The following is a 15,483-nucleotide window of genomic DNA, read 5'->3' as shown; positions in this document are numbered from 1 at the left end:
AGCCTCAAGGTAAATACCATAAAGGATCCAAAGGGAGACAGTGGTGTGCCCTGTATGAGTTCTCTATCTCCCAGGGGAGATGAGAGATCCTTTGGGACATTAGGCAGGGTGTAAAGGGCAAAAATGAGCAGAAATGGCTTTGGTAATGAGCAAAATTTGTTCCTGGCCCAAAGCGGAGGGAGATGTCAAGGTGGGAGTAGAAGGGTGGTGCCCAGGAAGGCTTATGGGAGGAAGAGAGCAAAAGTTGGCCCTTGAAGGCTGGGAAGGGTTATAAGAGGTGGCAAGGGATGAGAAGGCATTACAGGAGTTATGGATCACATGGACAGAAACCTGGTGGAGGGCTCCAGGGCATCTCGGGGAATGGTGAGTTAATGACTGTTTAGGTGGCCCTCCAGGGTATGTGAATCTAGGTGACCTGTGGCTGGGGAAGAGGAGACCATTCTACCCTTCCTTCCTTCGAGTGGAGCTAGAAGGAAGTGTGGGGGCAGGGGTGGGGTGGGGGTTCAACTGCATGGAGGGAGAAGACAAGTCAAGGTCAGATGGTCATCCTGGGAGATTCCTGCGTAGGCAACTGAATTGGCTGAATCAGGCCGAGGGCTTATGCTGTGGGGAGAGGGTGGGCTTTATCAGTTGTGAAAGTAATATGTGTACATGTACGGTCTCCATGTGCCTGGGCATCCATATGCATGTCTTTGCTTTGCGTGAGGCTATGCAGGTCTCATGGTAGTGAGAAGCCATGCGCACTCTTATTCTGAGGGAATGTGATTATGTGAGACTGAGCATGAGGAATTCAGAGTGTGTGAGGTCGATTGTGTGCCATGGTGACTTTCTGTGCTGGGCTGGTTCTATGCATGTGTCTGGTGGATGTAATCACAAGGCTGGATGTGGGTGGCTTTTAAGCGTGTAGAGCTACAGCTTTTAGGGTGACAGTTGTTGAGTAGGATGGTCACACACATGTAGACACACGTGACTTCTACCTGTGGTCTTATGGGACAAAGTTGGTTGCTGAGTAACTGCTGTGTGCTGGGCCCTGGTGTCGGCACTGTGAGTCCACAAAGGTGAATCAGACCAGGGCCACCGCCCTTGGGGAACAGGAGCGGGGGGGGGGGGGGCCCAGGGGGGCAGGGGGGGCAGGGGGGGAGATGGGCACTTCAGGAGCGACTCACAAGGTAGCCAGTGATGAGGACTGACTGTGATATGGGTGTGCATGAGACACAGAAGAGGGAGTGACTGACCTTGTGAGGGGTAGGGGTGAATCAGAATTGACTTTCCAGGAGGACCTCCCAGCTCAGGGTACTGCAAAATGAAGATGAGCTCACCCAAACTATTCAAGTCCAGGGGTAAAGGGGAGAGAGAAGACATTCTGGGCAGAAGAAACAAAGGAAGAGTATGAACACAGGCACGGAGGTGTACGAATTGCAAGTAGCCTGTAGTTGCCCACAATGCTTAGGAGCTTACAGGGCAGGGTAGGAGGTTGGGGGGCTGCTGGCCAGATTCAGAGGGGCTTCTGAAGCTAAAGGTGGGACACTAGCCTAGAAAGTAGGGGACTCTTGTCCTGTGTGACCCTGAGAAAGTCACTTTGACTCTCTAGGCCTCAATTTGCATCTGTGGGATTGGCTGGTTCATAAAGCTTACTTTATAAAGTCTATCCTAGCTCTGTGGATCTTCTACCCTTGGCCAGCCAAATCCATGAGTCATTGCTCTTGAAGTCAGGAGCTTCTTCCATCTGACCTCAGTCTTTCGTGTTTCCTCCTGGGTTGCTTCCTCACTCACCCACTCCACAAATACTTACCCTGCATCTGGCCCTTTGCATGCCACCGTGGGGAGGCACAGGGAGATGAAGGATGCAAGGCCTCTACCTCGGAGGGACTGCTTGGTGCCCAGGATAGGGATTGGGGGCAGTAGGAGCATGGGCTTTGTGTTCAGATACATTTTGTTTGAACCCTGGCTCCACCACTGCTGAACTTTGAGACTTTCAGCAAGTTACTTCGTCTCTCTGTACCTCAGTTTCATCATCTGTGTTGTCCCCTTCAGGGAGAACAGCAAGAACTTGCAGACTTGTTAGGCCTAGCAAAAAGCAGATATTCAATAAATGACAACTATTATCTTTAGGGCTGCAAAGAAGCAGAGCTGGGATTCAGACCCAGGTCTTTGCACTCCCAAAGCCTGTGTTCGCTCACTGTATACCAAGTCAGCTTAGGCCCTCTGATGGCCTCCTCCTTCTGTTAGCTCCTTTGCCAGGCTAGGCTGGGCTCAGGCTTAGAATCCCTGTGACACTGGGATTGGGCAGCAGAAACAGCTTGCAGAAGAACTCTCAGAGGTAGAGATGGCTGCAGTCCCTCTACTGCCCCCTCCCTGCTGCTAGGTCCAGTCTGCTCTTTCTAGAACCCAAAGCCTCTGGTCTTATCTAGGTGCACTGATTTCCTCATCTTGTTTTCTTGTCTCCAACTTCCGGTCCCCCCACCCTCTAGCCTAAGTTGTCATGGGGATAGTCTTAGGCATCCCTGGTTTCCTCTTGCCCTCATCATATGGTATCCATGGCAACACTTCCCATGCATTTCCATGGCAACTGCATCCTGATCCCATTCCCTGCTGGCTGCCTGGCTCCAGGCAGTGCCAATATAGGGAACGAGGGAGAGATGACCTTCCATTAGGAGCAGCATTTGGGGAGCGTCAGTGTCCCCAGCATGGGCAGGCCAGCCCCAAATCCCTGTGGAATGTCCTACACTGTTTCTCCCCACCTTAGTGATGTGGCTCACAAGGTTCCCTCACTCCTCGTCTCTACTAGCTCCTACTGGGCAAGGCCCAGTCCACAAGCTTCCTGTCCCAGGAAGCCTTCAAGGCAGCAAAGGAACTAGCACAGGCTTTGGGGTTTGAATCCCTGTTCTGCCACTTGCTAGCCCAGGGACTTTTGGCAGTGACTTTCCTGCTTGGATCCTTTTTCTTCATCTATAAAATAGGAATCCTATTTCTCCCCTCATGCTTGCCATGCAGATTAAATGTGTGGAAAATGCCTGACACAGGGAGGGTGCACAGTAAGTGCGAGTTTATTTTTATTCTGCTCAGCCACCCCCAAACAGAAGGGATCTCTCTCCTGCACTCCCCCAGCACTTCCTGTTCCCCAGCCCTGATAACTTTCTGCTTTGTACTGCAGTTATTTGTGTAACATGGCTTATTTCCCCCTCTGTAGAGGATGCTCTCCAATTTCCCCCACAGAATAGCCCAGGAGACAGTGCACAGTGCCTGTGTGTGTCTGTGTGTGGTTGTGTCTGTATATGTGCACATCTGCATGTAATTATGTCTGTTTTCATGTGTTTATGGATGTGTGTTTTTGTATCTAGGTTTGTCAGCCTTGGATATGTCTGTGTTTTTATACCTCTGTGTGTGTGTGTGTGCGCGCGCGCATGCTTTGCTCCTGGCCAGGAGGGGTCCAGAGAGAGAGGGGTCTTCCAGGCCCTTCCTGAAGTCCAGGAATCCAAAGAGGAGTTGACTTTGCTTGAGCCCTGCACAGATGAGAAAGTGAGGGGCAGAAGGGGAAAGTGACATGTCCAGGCTCAAACAGCTGGTAAATGGCAGTGAGAACCTGAACCTTGGCCTGCCCAGCGTCTTACTCTACAACAGGTTCTCTGTGTATGTGTATGTGTTTGCATGTGTATGTGTGCATGAGAAAGAGAAGAAGAGGGTTTTTCCATGTGATCAGCATATCCCCAAGTGTTCTGGGGGCTCTGACTTGAGGGATTCCACATCCCCACATGCCATTTCTTCAGCAGTGCATATGATGTCAGAAGCAACACCCTGAGGCACTCTCCTTTTTTGCCAGGCTCTCTCCTGGGAGGCTGCGCTGACAGCCTGACCTCCCTGCCACACTGTTCCCTTTGCAACCAAAATAGGGAGTGAGCTCTCAAGGGGAGAATTGCTAGAGTGCAGAGCCAGGGGTAGCACGAAGCCAGGAGTGGGGAGAGGTAACAAGATGTCATGAAAAGACAGCCTGGGCCCTGGGTTTACATCCTAGCTTTCTCACTTAATAGCTGTGTCACCTTAAGCAAGATTACATCACCTTTCCGAGCCTCAGTATCTTCATCTATAAAATGGAGCTAATGGTGCCTGCCTCAATAAGTTGCAAGGATTCAGTGAACTAACTAATACCCTTGTCCTAGGGATAGAGGTGGCTACAGGGCCCTACAGCAGCTCACAAGGAGGTGCTTGTATGCTAGGCTGTGTGGAGGACGCAGGCAGGCGTGAAGGGCACACCTGAGCTAAATGCAGAAAGGGGAACAGCCAGGTTGGGGTAATGGGGCAGAGACCATATGAAGCAGGGGTCAGGTCAGGAGAACCATGCAGAGCCACGGTGAGGAAGTAGGAGGTTACCCTATGATGATTCTCATAAAACCCAAGTTAGGTCGTGTCCCTCCTGCTCATCTCAATCAGAGAAAAAGCCAAAGTCTTTATTGCAGGCTCAGTGCCCTTTTTGATTTAGCCCCCATTACCTCTCTGATCTTATCTCCCATCACTCTCCCTTCATTCACTCTGCTCCAGCTACACTGGCCTCTTCACTATTCTTCAGACATGCCAGGAACAGTTCTACCGCAGGGCCTTTGCACTGGCTATCCCTGTTCTCTGGACTGCTCATGCTCAGATAGCCACATAGCTCACTCCTTCAGCTCCATCAGGGCTCTGTTTATACAAGCCATTCCTCCAGAATGGCCTTCCCTAACCACCACATCTCAAACAGCACCTTTTAGCATTCTGCTTTATTTTCCTTCCTAGCACATATTCCTGCCTGAAATGATAGCATGTATTTATGTGTTTCTTTCTTTATAGTTTGCTTTCTCCACTAGCATGTCACCTCCCCGAGGGAATATTCCTGTGCATCTTGCTCACTATTCTATTTCCAGCACCCAGCACTGTGCCTGGCACATAGAAGGTGCTTAGCTATTGTTTGTTGATTGAGTGAGGTATGGGGAACTGTGGAAAGCTTTTAGCGGGAGCAAAATGGTCAGATTTGTACTTTTGGAAGCTTTCTCTGGCTACAGGATGGGGAAGGGGTTGGAAAAGGAAATGGGAAGCTGTAGAAGTTCAGGAGAGAGTATTTATTAGAGCAGCCACCCACGCACTCATTGACTCCCTCCCAACAACAGCTTTTATTGAGCTCCTACTCTGTTCCAGGCCCTGTGCTTTGTGTTAGCTAGGAGATTACCAAATTCTCTTCCTGTGCTGGGATTCTGGGAGACATGAACACAAATAGCTGTCATGCTTTGCCAAAGCTAACCTGTGCCATAAAAGGGACAAACATGTGCTGTGTGTGGGAGCTCAGAACAGGATCAGCAATAATTTCTGGCTGGAGGCGGGATTCAGGAGGGCTTCTTAGTGGTGGCATATGACCTGACTCTTGACGGAACTAGGATGTGGGGGGATTTCTCAGATTGCAGGTGGTGGAGATGATGGGGATTGCATTTCAAGTGGAAGGTACTGTATGAGCAGTTTTGGAGGTGGGAGGCAGAGGAGCATTTGGGAGAAACAGGATCTGGGCCAGGCTAGAGGGATGGGTGGATGGAGTAGGGGGCTGGCAGCCAACCCTGCAATATGGTTTGATGTTTAAGAGTGTGTGGGCTCTCGAGTCAGACTGCCTGGATTTGAATCCTGGCTCTGTCATTAGTAGCTCTGTGATCATAGATATGTTACTTAATGTCTCCGGGGCTCAGTTTCTTTATATGTGAAATGAGGATAAATAATCCCTACCTCATAGGGTTGTTTTAAAGAGTAAACAAGTTATTAAGTGTGACATGGTAAGAATGGTGCCTAAATGGGCTAAATACTCTATTAGTATTAGCTATTGTATCTTGGAGAGAATTCAAATGCCAGAATAAAAGAACATTGGCTGTCTTTTGTGGGCAGTGGGCTCTATAGATGGTTCATGAATAATGGGGACAGTTGATAAAAACTAAGCTTGAGCTGTGTGGTGGGAGGAGAAGTTTGAGAAATTGGCGGCAAGATCCTGTAGTTCTGAAGGGGAGAAGAGGAGCATATTAGATGCTGGTTGTGGGCTCGGCTGGCTCTAATTCCTGGAGGGTAATGTTAGGGGCCCCCAAGGCATAAGAGGAGAGAGAATTTAGAGCCCCTAGGCTGTTTCCCCTTTGCTCCTGGCAGTGTTGGAGACTAACACTTGGGAGGCTGGAGGGTGAGCAGTGGGTGGGAGCTCCCCCGAAGGCAGAGCTGAGCTCCACAGTGCTGCAGCCCAGGACCTGGCCTCGTGGGTGCAGCCTCCCCACCACATCCAGCCCCCAGTGCAAAGTGCTCTGCTGCAAGCCTGGCAGGCCTGTTGCAGCTCAAGCTCTTGCACTAGTAGGGAGCCCCCCATGCCCACTCCAGCTTGCCTCTGCCCTGCACCCTGGCCTCTGCCAAGTAGGGGCTGGGGGTAGCCCCTTAACCCTTTCACCAGCCAAGAGCCCCTGAACCTTGTGTCCTCCCCAAACCAGACCATTCACTGGGCCTCAGCCACACCCATTCCACCCACAACCTCCTCCAGCCTCGCCTGTCTGTTCTTCCCCTCCTGACCCCTCCCCAGTTCTCCCCACCTCTTTAGCTCTTCACCCTGCAGGCTCAGCTCAGGGCGCCTGGGCTCTATTGCCACCTGGGTTCCCTGGCAGCCTGGTTGCCATGGCACCATGGGAGCAGGTCTGGCGGAACAACAGCTTTGGGTAGCCAGAGCAGGCAAGACTGGGGCCCAGTTCCCACCACTCTTCAGCTTGAAGACCTCCCTGTCCCCCTCCCCAGCTGAGCAGAGGGGGCCATGAGGAGAAAAAGGAAGCTGCCCCGAAGGGCAGCTCTTTACCTGTGAGGATGCTGCATGGGAGGTGCCTCCCACCGTCTCTGCTCGCCCTGCCCTGGCAGCCAGGGAACCCTGGGAACTGGCCAGGCCCAGATCCAGCGCTGGGGCCAGGGGCGGGGCTGCAGGGGCTGGGCTGGGCAGGAGAGGGCAGAGCCTGAGTGGGCTGGATGTAGGGCTGGGCCGGATGTAGGGGTGGGTCTCAGGCAGTTGGGGACTGGGCTGGGAGGAGGTGGCACTTCAAGGGGTGGTACTGGGGAGGATCAGAGCAGGAGGGAGAGCACTGCACACTGTGTTGGGCAGGGCAGCAGGCCTGGAAGGGGATTGGTCAGCTGTGAGGGAGGTGGTCCCTTAGAGGAAGGTGGATTTGGGGATAGAGCTGTTAGGGAACAGGACTGTTAGAAAAAGGGGCTTGAGGGGATAGGGCTGGGAAGAGAGCGGCCTGGGGAGAAGGCTGTTAGGGGACCAGGCTGTGAGGGTGAGTAGGACCCAGTGTTGGGTCCCAATATCTATGAGGAAGCTGGGTGGATGGCATTGGGGGCAGGGATCTGGTCCCCGCGCCCTCAGTCTGGCCCAGCAGGCCCCTGTCCGCTTCCCAAGTCCTGGCTCATCTTATCTCATCCCCACAGTGTGGAGGGTGATGTCCCAGGCAGTGACCTGAGCACAGCGGTTGATAGTCCTGGGAGCCAACCCCCCTACCGGCTGAGCCAGCTGCCCCCCACCAGCAGCCACATGGGGGGCCCCCCAGCTGGGGTGGGCCTTCCCTGGGCCCAGCGGGCACGCCTGCAGCCAGCCAGTGTGGCCCTGAGGAAGCAGGAGGAGGAGGAGATAAAGCGCTCCAAGGCCCTGTCTGACAGCTACGAACTCTCCACAGACCTGCAAGACAAGAAGGTGCAGAGAAGGCGCTTGGGAATGGGAGCGGGGATGCAAGAGAGTACCAGGGGAGGGCACAGTTGGGATATGGTGCTTGAGGGTGGTATCCAGGGAGGGCTGAGGAGACTGGAATTGGAGAGGCCTAGCCCCGGGACCTGTGACCCACTGGAGACACACTCATTCGTCACTCCTCCACTGTGTCTTTTATTCACCCACAAGACAGGTACTGAGCCCTCTGCCCAGGTCCTGGTGAGGTAAACATGAATGAGACCTGGACCTGGTCCTCAGAAAGCTCAGTCTAATGCAGAAGCACACACATACCAGTTGACAATTTCAGAACAGTGTCACATAGAACATTTTGTAGCTTAAAAAAGAGGGAGAAGGGAGGATGAAATACTACCTATAAGAAAAAAAACTTGAAAGAACATATACCAAAATGTTAATTGTGCTTATGCCTAGGTATTTGGAAATTAGGTGAGCCAACCTTCCTTCCCTTCTTCCTTCCTCCCTCTCTCTCTCCCTCCCTCCATCCCTTCCTTCCTGCCATCCTTGTTCCCTCCCTCTTTCCTTCCCTCCCACCCTCCCTCCCTCCCTTCCTTCCTTTCTCCCTCCCTCCATTCCTTCCTTCCTCCCTCCATCCCTCTCTCCTTCCCTCCCTCCATCCTTGCCTTTGGTTCCTCCCTTCCTCCCACCCTCCCTCCCTCCCTTCCTTCCTCCCTTCCTCCCTCCCTCTATTCCTTCCTTCCTTCCTTCCTTCCTTCCTTCCTTCCTTCCTTCCTTCCTTCCTTCCTTCCTTCCTTCCTTCCTTCCTTCCTTCTCTCTCCCCCTCGTCCTCCTCTCTCATTCTCTCTTCAGTCCTTCTTGCTCTCCATTTCTGTCTTTCTTTCCTTTTTTGGCTTCTCTGTATTCTCTAGCTGTTTTTTAATAATCAACATGTACTTCTTGTAAATAAAAACAAACAAACAAACAAACAAAACATAATCCAATCCCATATGACCAGTGCTACCTGAGATTCAACTGGGAACACTGAGCACACAGCCTGGCACATTCAGGTGACAGTAGGCAGTTAGCTGTAACTACAGTGGGGGTGATGTGGTTGAGTGCCCAGGGCGATGAGGCTGTAGTGACTTTCTGACCTTGTTCCCCTCGACCCTCCCCTGCCAGGTGGAAATGCTGGAAAGGAAGTATGGGGGCTCCTTCCTGAGCCGCAGGGCTGCCAGAACCATCCAGACAGCCTTCCGCCAGTACCGCATGAACAAGAACTTCGAGCGGCTACGCAGCTCAGCTTCAGAGAGCCGCATGTCCCGCCGTATCATCCTGTCCAACATGCGGATGCAGTTCTCCTTTGAGGAGTATGAGAAGGCACAGAACCCCGCGTACTTCGAGGGCAAGCCTGCCTCGCTGGACGAGGGTGCCATGGCTGGTGCCCGGAGCCACCGGCTTGAACGGGGGCTCCCATATGGAGGTTCCTGTGGTGGGGGCATCGATGGTGGTGGAAGCTCTGTCACCACATCTGGAGAGTTTTCTAATGACATCACAGAGCTTGAGGACTCCTTCTCCAAACAGGTCAGGATCCCTGAAAAGGGCTTTTTTCCCCCATCTCCATGCTCTGGCTACCCCTGCTGCTTTTTATCTGTATTGCAAACTGAAGGAAGTTGTACGACAGGCATTTAATAACAACGAATAGTTACCATCTGAGTTGGGACTGTAAGAATGATGAAAAAGAACTGGAGAGATGAAAAATTATATTGTTAAAAAATGGATGTAGAGAACAAATAAGAAAATAAAAGTTCTCACTATTTGGAACTTGATCTACTGTCAAATAAAGGCTTAACTAGCAGGTAACAAGCTCTTATGTACCAGGGCTGTGTATGCCTCATACCAGACCTGTGAGACAAGGATTATTATCCTCATGATACAGAGGAGGAGACTGAGGCCAAGGAACTGGCCCTGGTCCTTATTCAAAAGGATCTCCCAGTCCCATAGGAAATGGCAAGCATATGTGTGCATTCCTATCTCCTGAAGTAGAGTGTGCTCTCCTGAAGTAGAGTCATAGGAAAGGATCATGCATAGTACTGTGGGAACCCAGAGGAGGGAGAGGAAACTTTCTTCTGGGAGGATCAGAAAAGGCTTCTTTGAGAAAACAGCATTGGAGGCGGACCTTACTAGACAGAGAAGATTTAGCAGGTTAGAAATAGTTGGGAGGTGTTGCTTGCATAAGCATTGCATCAGCAAATGCATGGAAGGGTGGGGATATAATACAGTAAGGGTGGTGGGAGATCACTTCAGGTTTGGGGTGTGTCAGCATACCTGCCTACATGTGACTCCCAGTTCTGCCATTTCCCACCTGTGTGGCCTTGGGCAAGCTGTTTAACCAGATTGAAATATGACCAATAAAATGGAGAGAAAACCTTTTTAGAGCTGTTTTGAAGAGTCTGTTCAACTAGGTAATATATATGAAAGCACCTAGTACATGGTAGCTACTAAGTATGTGTTAGTTTTCTTCATAAAACTAAGGAGGTACTTGGTTGAAACTGCTGAATGATAAGAGGCTAAGGCAGGAGGATTACTTGAGGTCAGGAGTTTGAGACCAGCCTGAGCAAGAGCGAGACCCTATCTCTAACAAAAATAGAAAAATTAGCTGGGCTTTGTGATGTGTGCCTATAATCCCAGCTACTCAGGAGGCTGACGTAAGAAGATTGCTTGAGCCCAGGAGTTTGCAGTGAGCTATGATGAGGCCACTGCATTCCAGCCCAGATGACAGAGCAAGACCCTGTCTCAAGAAAAGACAAAAAAAAAAAAAAAAAAAAGACAGCAGAAATTGTTGAATGAATGAATAGAGCTTTATAAGAAAGGAAATCACTCTACTCTAACTTCTGTGATTTGGCACTGCCGTCAGCCTGTATGCGCTTCCTTTGAGCTGGTGAAGAGGTAGAAGGAAGGAAAGAAGCATTGAAGGGAAGATCTATATCATTCATCCATTCATTCATACAACAAAGATTTAATTGAACGTATCTTCCATGTCAAGAGATGTGTCGAGCTGAACTAAAAATAAAGAAACCAGGCCTGGACTCATCCCTCAAGGGAGGAATAGGGAATAGAAGATCATGGTCTGGTGGGAGAGATAGAGGAGCCAGGTCTGGTCCCAGCTCTCAGTGCTGTACAAATCTGACAGGGAAGTGTATTTGTTCTCTATTGCTGCATAACAAACTACCCCAAAATGCAGTAGCTTAAAATTGACCTGAGAGACTGAGCTTAAACAACAAACATTTATTATACAGCTTCTGAGGGCCAGGGAGCTGGGAATAGCTTGGCGGGGTAGTTCTGGCTCTGGGCCTCTCGGAAGCTGCGGTCAAGCTGTACGGTGGGACCTCAATCTCTGAGGACTAGATTGGGCTGATGGTATGCTTCCAAGCTCACTCACTTGGCTGTTGGCAAGAGGATTCAGTTCCTCACCTTGTGGGCCTCTCCATAGGACTGCTCATGATGTGGCTTATGCCAGGCTGAGGGGCCTGAGGGAGAGAGAGAATCGAGAGCTAGAGCACCCAAGATGGATGCTGCAGTCTTTTCCAACCTAATCTCGGAGGTGACATACCTTCACTTCTGCCATTTGCTGTTGGTCACACCGACCAACTCTGGTACAATGTGGTACCCCAGTGTGTGATTATAGGAGGTAGGGGATCATTAGGGGATAGTTTGGAGGCTGGATACCACAGGGAGACAGTTACCAGACGTGGTCCAGATTCTCAAGGTTAAATATTAGGGATTTCCTAAGAGATAATTCCCACAGAGGAAGCTGGGATTTGGGTTTGCCCTGGGTAGCGCCAGAGGCAGGAATGTGGCTTGAATCAGGAAGGAGATAGCGTTTGACTTGAGTCTATATGGACACAAAGGAGCTACTGGGGTGCCTGAGAAGGAAACTTAAGGGCATTAGTCCCAGCTCCTGTGAGCTCACAATGGCTCCCTGGGAGTTATTTTATAGAAGGCAGAGAGAGCCAGTCAGGGGCGGGGGAGTCCACCTTCTTGGCTGACCCACCAAGAAGATTCCCCCTTTTTCCTTCCCTCCCTCCCTCCCTCATTCCCACCCTTCCACTGTTCTTCCCTTCATCTTTCCTTCTTTTCTCTCCCTTTCCCTTCTCCCCTTGCCCTGTGTAGGTGAAGTCTCTGGCTGAATCCATCGACGAGGCCCTGAACTGCCACCCATCAGGGCCCATGTCTGAAGAGCCAGGGTCAGCCCAACTAGAGAAACGGGAGTCAAAAGAACAGCAAGAGGACAGCTCGGCCACATCCTTCAGTGATCTTCCCCTCTACCTGGATGACCCAGTTCCCCCGCCATCCCCTGAGCGACTGCCCAGCACAGAGCCCCCACCCCAGGGCCGGCCTGAGTTCTGGGCACCAGCCCCCCTCCCACCAGTTCCTCCACCAGTGCCACCAGGGACCCGGGAAGATGGTAGCCGTGAGGAAGGCACTCGCAGGGGTCCTGGGTGCTTAGAGTGCCGGGATTTCCGGCTGCGGGCTGCCCACCTTCCCCTGCTTACCATTGAGCCTCCTAGTGACAGCTCTGTGGACCTGAGTGACCGCTCAGATCGCGGCTCTGTCCACCGCCAGCTGGTGTATGAGGCTGATGGTTGCAGCCCCCATGGGACCCTGAAGCACAAGGGGCCACCAGGCAGGGCCCCGATCCCACACCGCCACTACCCAGCCCCTGAGGGCCCAGCCCCAGCCCCACCAGGGCCCCTGCCACCAGCCCCCAACAGTGGCACTGGGCCCAGTGGTGTAGCTGGGGCTCGGAGGTTGGGGAAGTGCGAGGCAGCAGGCGAGAACTCTGATGGTGGAGATAATGAGAGCCTCGAGAGCTCCAGCAATTCCAATGAGACCATCAACTGCAGCTCCGGCTCCTCTTCTCGGGACAGCCTGAGAGAGCCTCCAGCCACTGGCCTGTGCAAGCAGACTTACCAGCGGGAGACACGGCACAGCTGGGACTCACCAGCCTTCAACAATGATGTGGTACAGAGGCGGCACTACAGAATCGGCCTCAACCTCTTCAATAAGTATGTGCTCCCCAAGCTAGCCTCCCGACCCTTACTACCTAGCTGCCGGCACCTTGGTGCCTCGGATTGAACTCCAAGCAGTGATCCTTGTTCTGCCATCCTCTCTTTTTGTGGTGTTTCTCTCTGGCTGTTCAGGGAAGAGGATTGACAATAGGGTGGCAGACTGGAGACTCCCCAAATATCTGGGTTTGGGTCCTAGTACTGCCTCTGACTGGCTATGTGATCTTGGGTGAGATGCCCCCACTAAGTGGTTTCTGAACCTTGTCTCCCCTTACTCCCCTTTTTAAAGGAGAGGCGATATGGTGTATATAGAGCCCTGATCTTAGAAACAGGAGACCTGGACCACCAGTCTGCCTGTGGCCAGACTCACTGTGTAGCCCGTGCGTGGCAAGTTGCGTTCTTTCCTTAGGCTTCAGTTTTTCCATCTATCAACTACCAGAATGTGTATGTGTGAGGTGTTGGGGGGCAGGGTGGTGTGCTGGACTACAGTGATCATGACCCTAGCTCTTTCTACTTGCCTGGTCTATGCCAATTGCTTAGGAGTGGGGTGGGAGTGTGACATTTGATTAGAAAATAATTAGAAAACATTAGATGTAACAGAAGGCAGTAGCTGTAATGCCTTACATCTTCATAGCCTATTAAACACTGCCACCTATATTTAATTCTTATAATAACTCAGCAAGATAGCTAGTAGCTCCCCTATTTTATAGATAGGGAACTGAGGCCGCAGAAGTAAAGTATTGCCCAAAGTCATGGAACTGGGGTGGATTTGAGACTCCTATAGCACCAAAGTCTCTTCCAAATTTTAGCCTCACGGGGTCCTAAGGTTCTGGGCTTCTGAATATGGTACTCACCCAGATTTTGACCCAGCTCTCTGGAAATCTAGGGAGCACCTTGTCTATAGAAGCACTCACAGAGACTGGGCAATATCTGCCTGGGTAGGATGTGGAATGTGGAACAAAGTATCTTCGTAACTTCTTCCCTACTCTGAGATTCTGTGACTCAGAGAGAAGGTGCTCAGGGCTTCTCTCACTGCTCTTAGGTGCCTACTGAGAATATCAGAGCTCCTTGGCTGGGCACGGTGGCTCACGCCTGTAATCCTAGCACTCTGGGAGGCCGAGATGGGAGGATCGCTTATGGCCAAGAGTTTGAGACCAGCCTGAGCAAGAGCGAGACCCCGTCTCTACATAAAATAGAAAAATTAGCTGGATGTGGTAGTGCATGCCTGCAGTCCCAACTACTCCAGAGGCTGAGGCAGGAGAATCACTTGAGCCTAGGAGTTAGAGGTTATAGTGAACTATGATGACGCCATATCACTCTAGCCTGAGTGACAGAGTGAGACCCTGTCTCAAAAAACAAACAAACAAACAAACAAACAAACTCCTGGCATAGTGCAGGCTCTCATTAGATACTGATTTTCTTTCAGTTATGGTGTGGCTCCAGTGAAGGACGAAGTTGGGTTGAGGATACCTTAGAATTATAAAGCTCTGTGAAATGAGCAATTGACTTCTCCCTGGATCTGAGTTTTCTCATCTGTACCATGAGGGATTAGACCAAATTATATATTCCACTTCCCTGGCTCTCTGAGGCCACAGTTAATTGGGCCCAAAATTAGTTTAAGAAATGGGACAGAGAGCATAATTCCAAGAGGACAGTTATCTCATCTCCCTCCCCTCTTTCTGCAGGAAGCCAGAGAAGGGTATCCAGTATCTGATCGAGCGGGGCTTCCTGTCAGACACACCGGTGGGAGTGGCTCACTTCATCCTGGAGCGGAAAGGCCTCAGCCGCCAGATGATAGGGGAATTCCTGGGGAACCGGCAGAAGCAGTTCAACAGAGATGTGTTGGAGTGAGGACCCCAGGACGGGAAAGGCTGGGCCAGGGATTCTTGGAAAAGGGGAGCAAGAGGGGGGAAGGGGGCAGCCTATCCTTTTGGCTCAGATAAACTTTTCAAAACAGAATGAATAGACCTTCCTGCTCCCATACCCTTCTGCCCCAAAAGGATCTCATCTCTGTTGGCCCTATTCCTAAAGTCTACTGGGTAGCCCTGGGCAAGACATGCTTGTCCTATGGCCTGCTTTGGGCCTCAGTTTTCCCATCTCTGAAATGAGTGGGTTGATGAAAAGGACCCTCAGTGACCATGTGTCTTAATTTTCTAGGGTAGATTCAATTTCAGGAATTTCTGTCCTAATGTGTACTTGTTCCACAGGTCCTGATTTTGGAAGTCTGTCAGTGGGGGTGTTGGTCCATTTGAGCAGGTCCGGGTGGGTCAGGGGTTTTCTGCAGAGGAATTGAGAGTGCCACACCCCCTTCTTTGCTCCTCAGCTGTGTGGTGGATGAGATGGACTTCTCTTCCATGGATTTGGATGATGCACTTCGGAAGTTCCAATCCCACATCCGGGTTCAGGGTGAGGCCCAGAAAGTGGAGCGACTCATCGAAGCCTTCAGGTGTGCCTGCTTCCCACTCCTAAAGCTGCCCCTCCCCACTTTGGGCAGCACTGTAGTATGTGTCCATAAGGAACTTCTCTGAGCCTCTTACTTTCCTCACCATAAAACAGAAATGATAAATCCTATCTTGCAAGGCAGTTGTAAGGATCAGATGTGGTGCACATAAAGTATCTAGCTTAACATCTGGGACATGGGCATTCAATAAGTGACAACAACATCAACACTAACAGCTAACATTCATGGAGCACTCACTAAGGATCAGGTGCTGGGCTGGAAAATTTACATAA

The 15,483-nt window shown here is 51.2% G+C and overlaps 1 protein-coding gene across 7 annotated transcripts in view; it reads left to right on the top strand.

Moving 5' to 3' along the window:
• The window catches only part of IQSEC2 (IQ motif and Sec7 domain ArfGEF 2), an 85,607-nt gene that overhangs the window by 54,800 nt on the left and 15,324 nt on the right, over positions 1–15,483 (top strand). For all 7 annotated transcript variants that reach the window (XM_075999802.1, XM_012746607.3, XM_012746606.3 and 4 more), the window contains 5 exons: positions 7,456–7,717; positions 8,864–9,265; positions 11,855–12,750; positions 14,436–14,597; positions 15,074–15,196. In XM_075999802.1, the coding sequence (XP_075855917.1) occupies positions 7,456–7,717; positions 8,864–9,265; positions 11,855–12,750; positions 14,436–14,597; positions 15,074–15,196 (1,845 nt within the window). The remainder of the gene's footprint in view (positions 1–7,455; positions 7,718–8,863; positions 9,266–11,854; positions 12,751–14,435; positions 14,598–15,073; positions 15,197–15,483) is intronic.

Source organism: Microcebus murinus, unplaced genomic scaffold, assembly GCF_040939455.1.
Source record: "Microcebus murinus isolate Inina unplaced genomic scaffold, M.murinus_Inina_mat1.0 scaf008_hap2_Mmur4.0, whole genome shotgun sequence".
Lineage (NCBI taxonomy): Eukaryota > Metazoa > Chordata > Mammalia > Primates > Cheirogaleidae > Microcebus > Microcebus murinus.
Note: the sequence above shows the minus strand (reverse complement) of the source record. Positions and strands in the feature narration are given on the sequence as shown.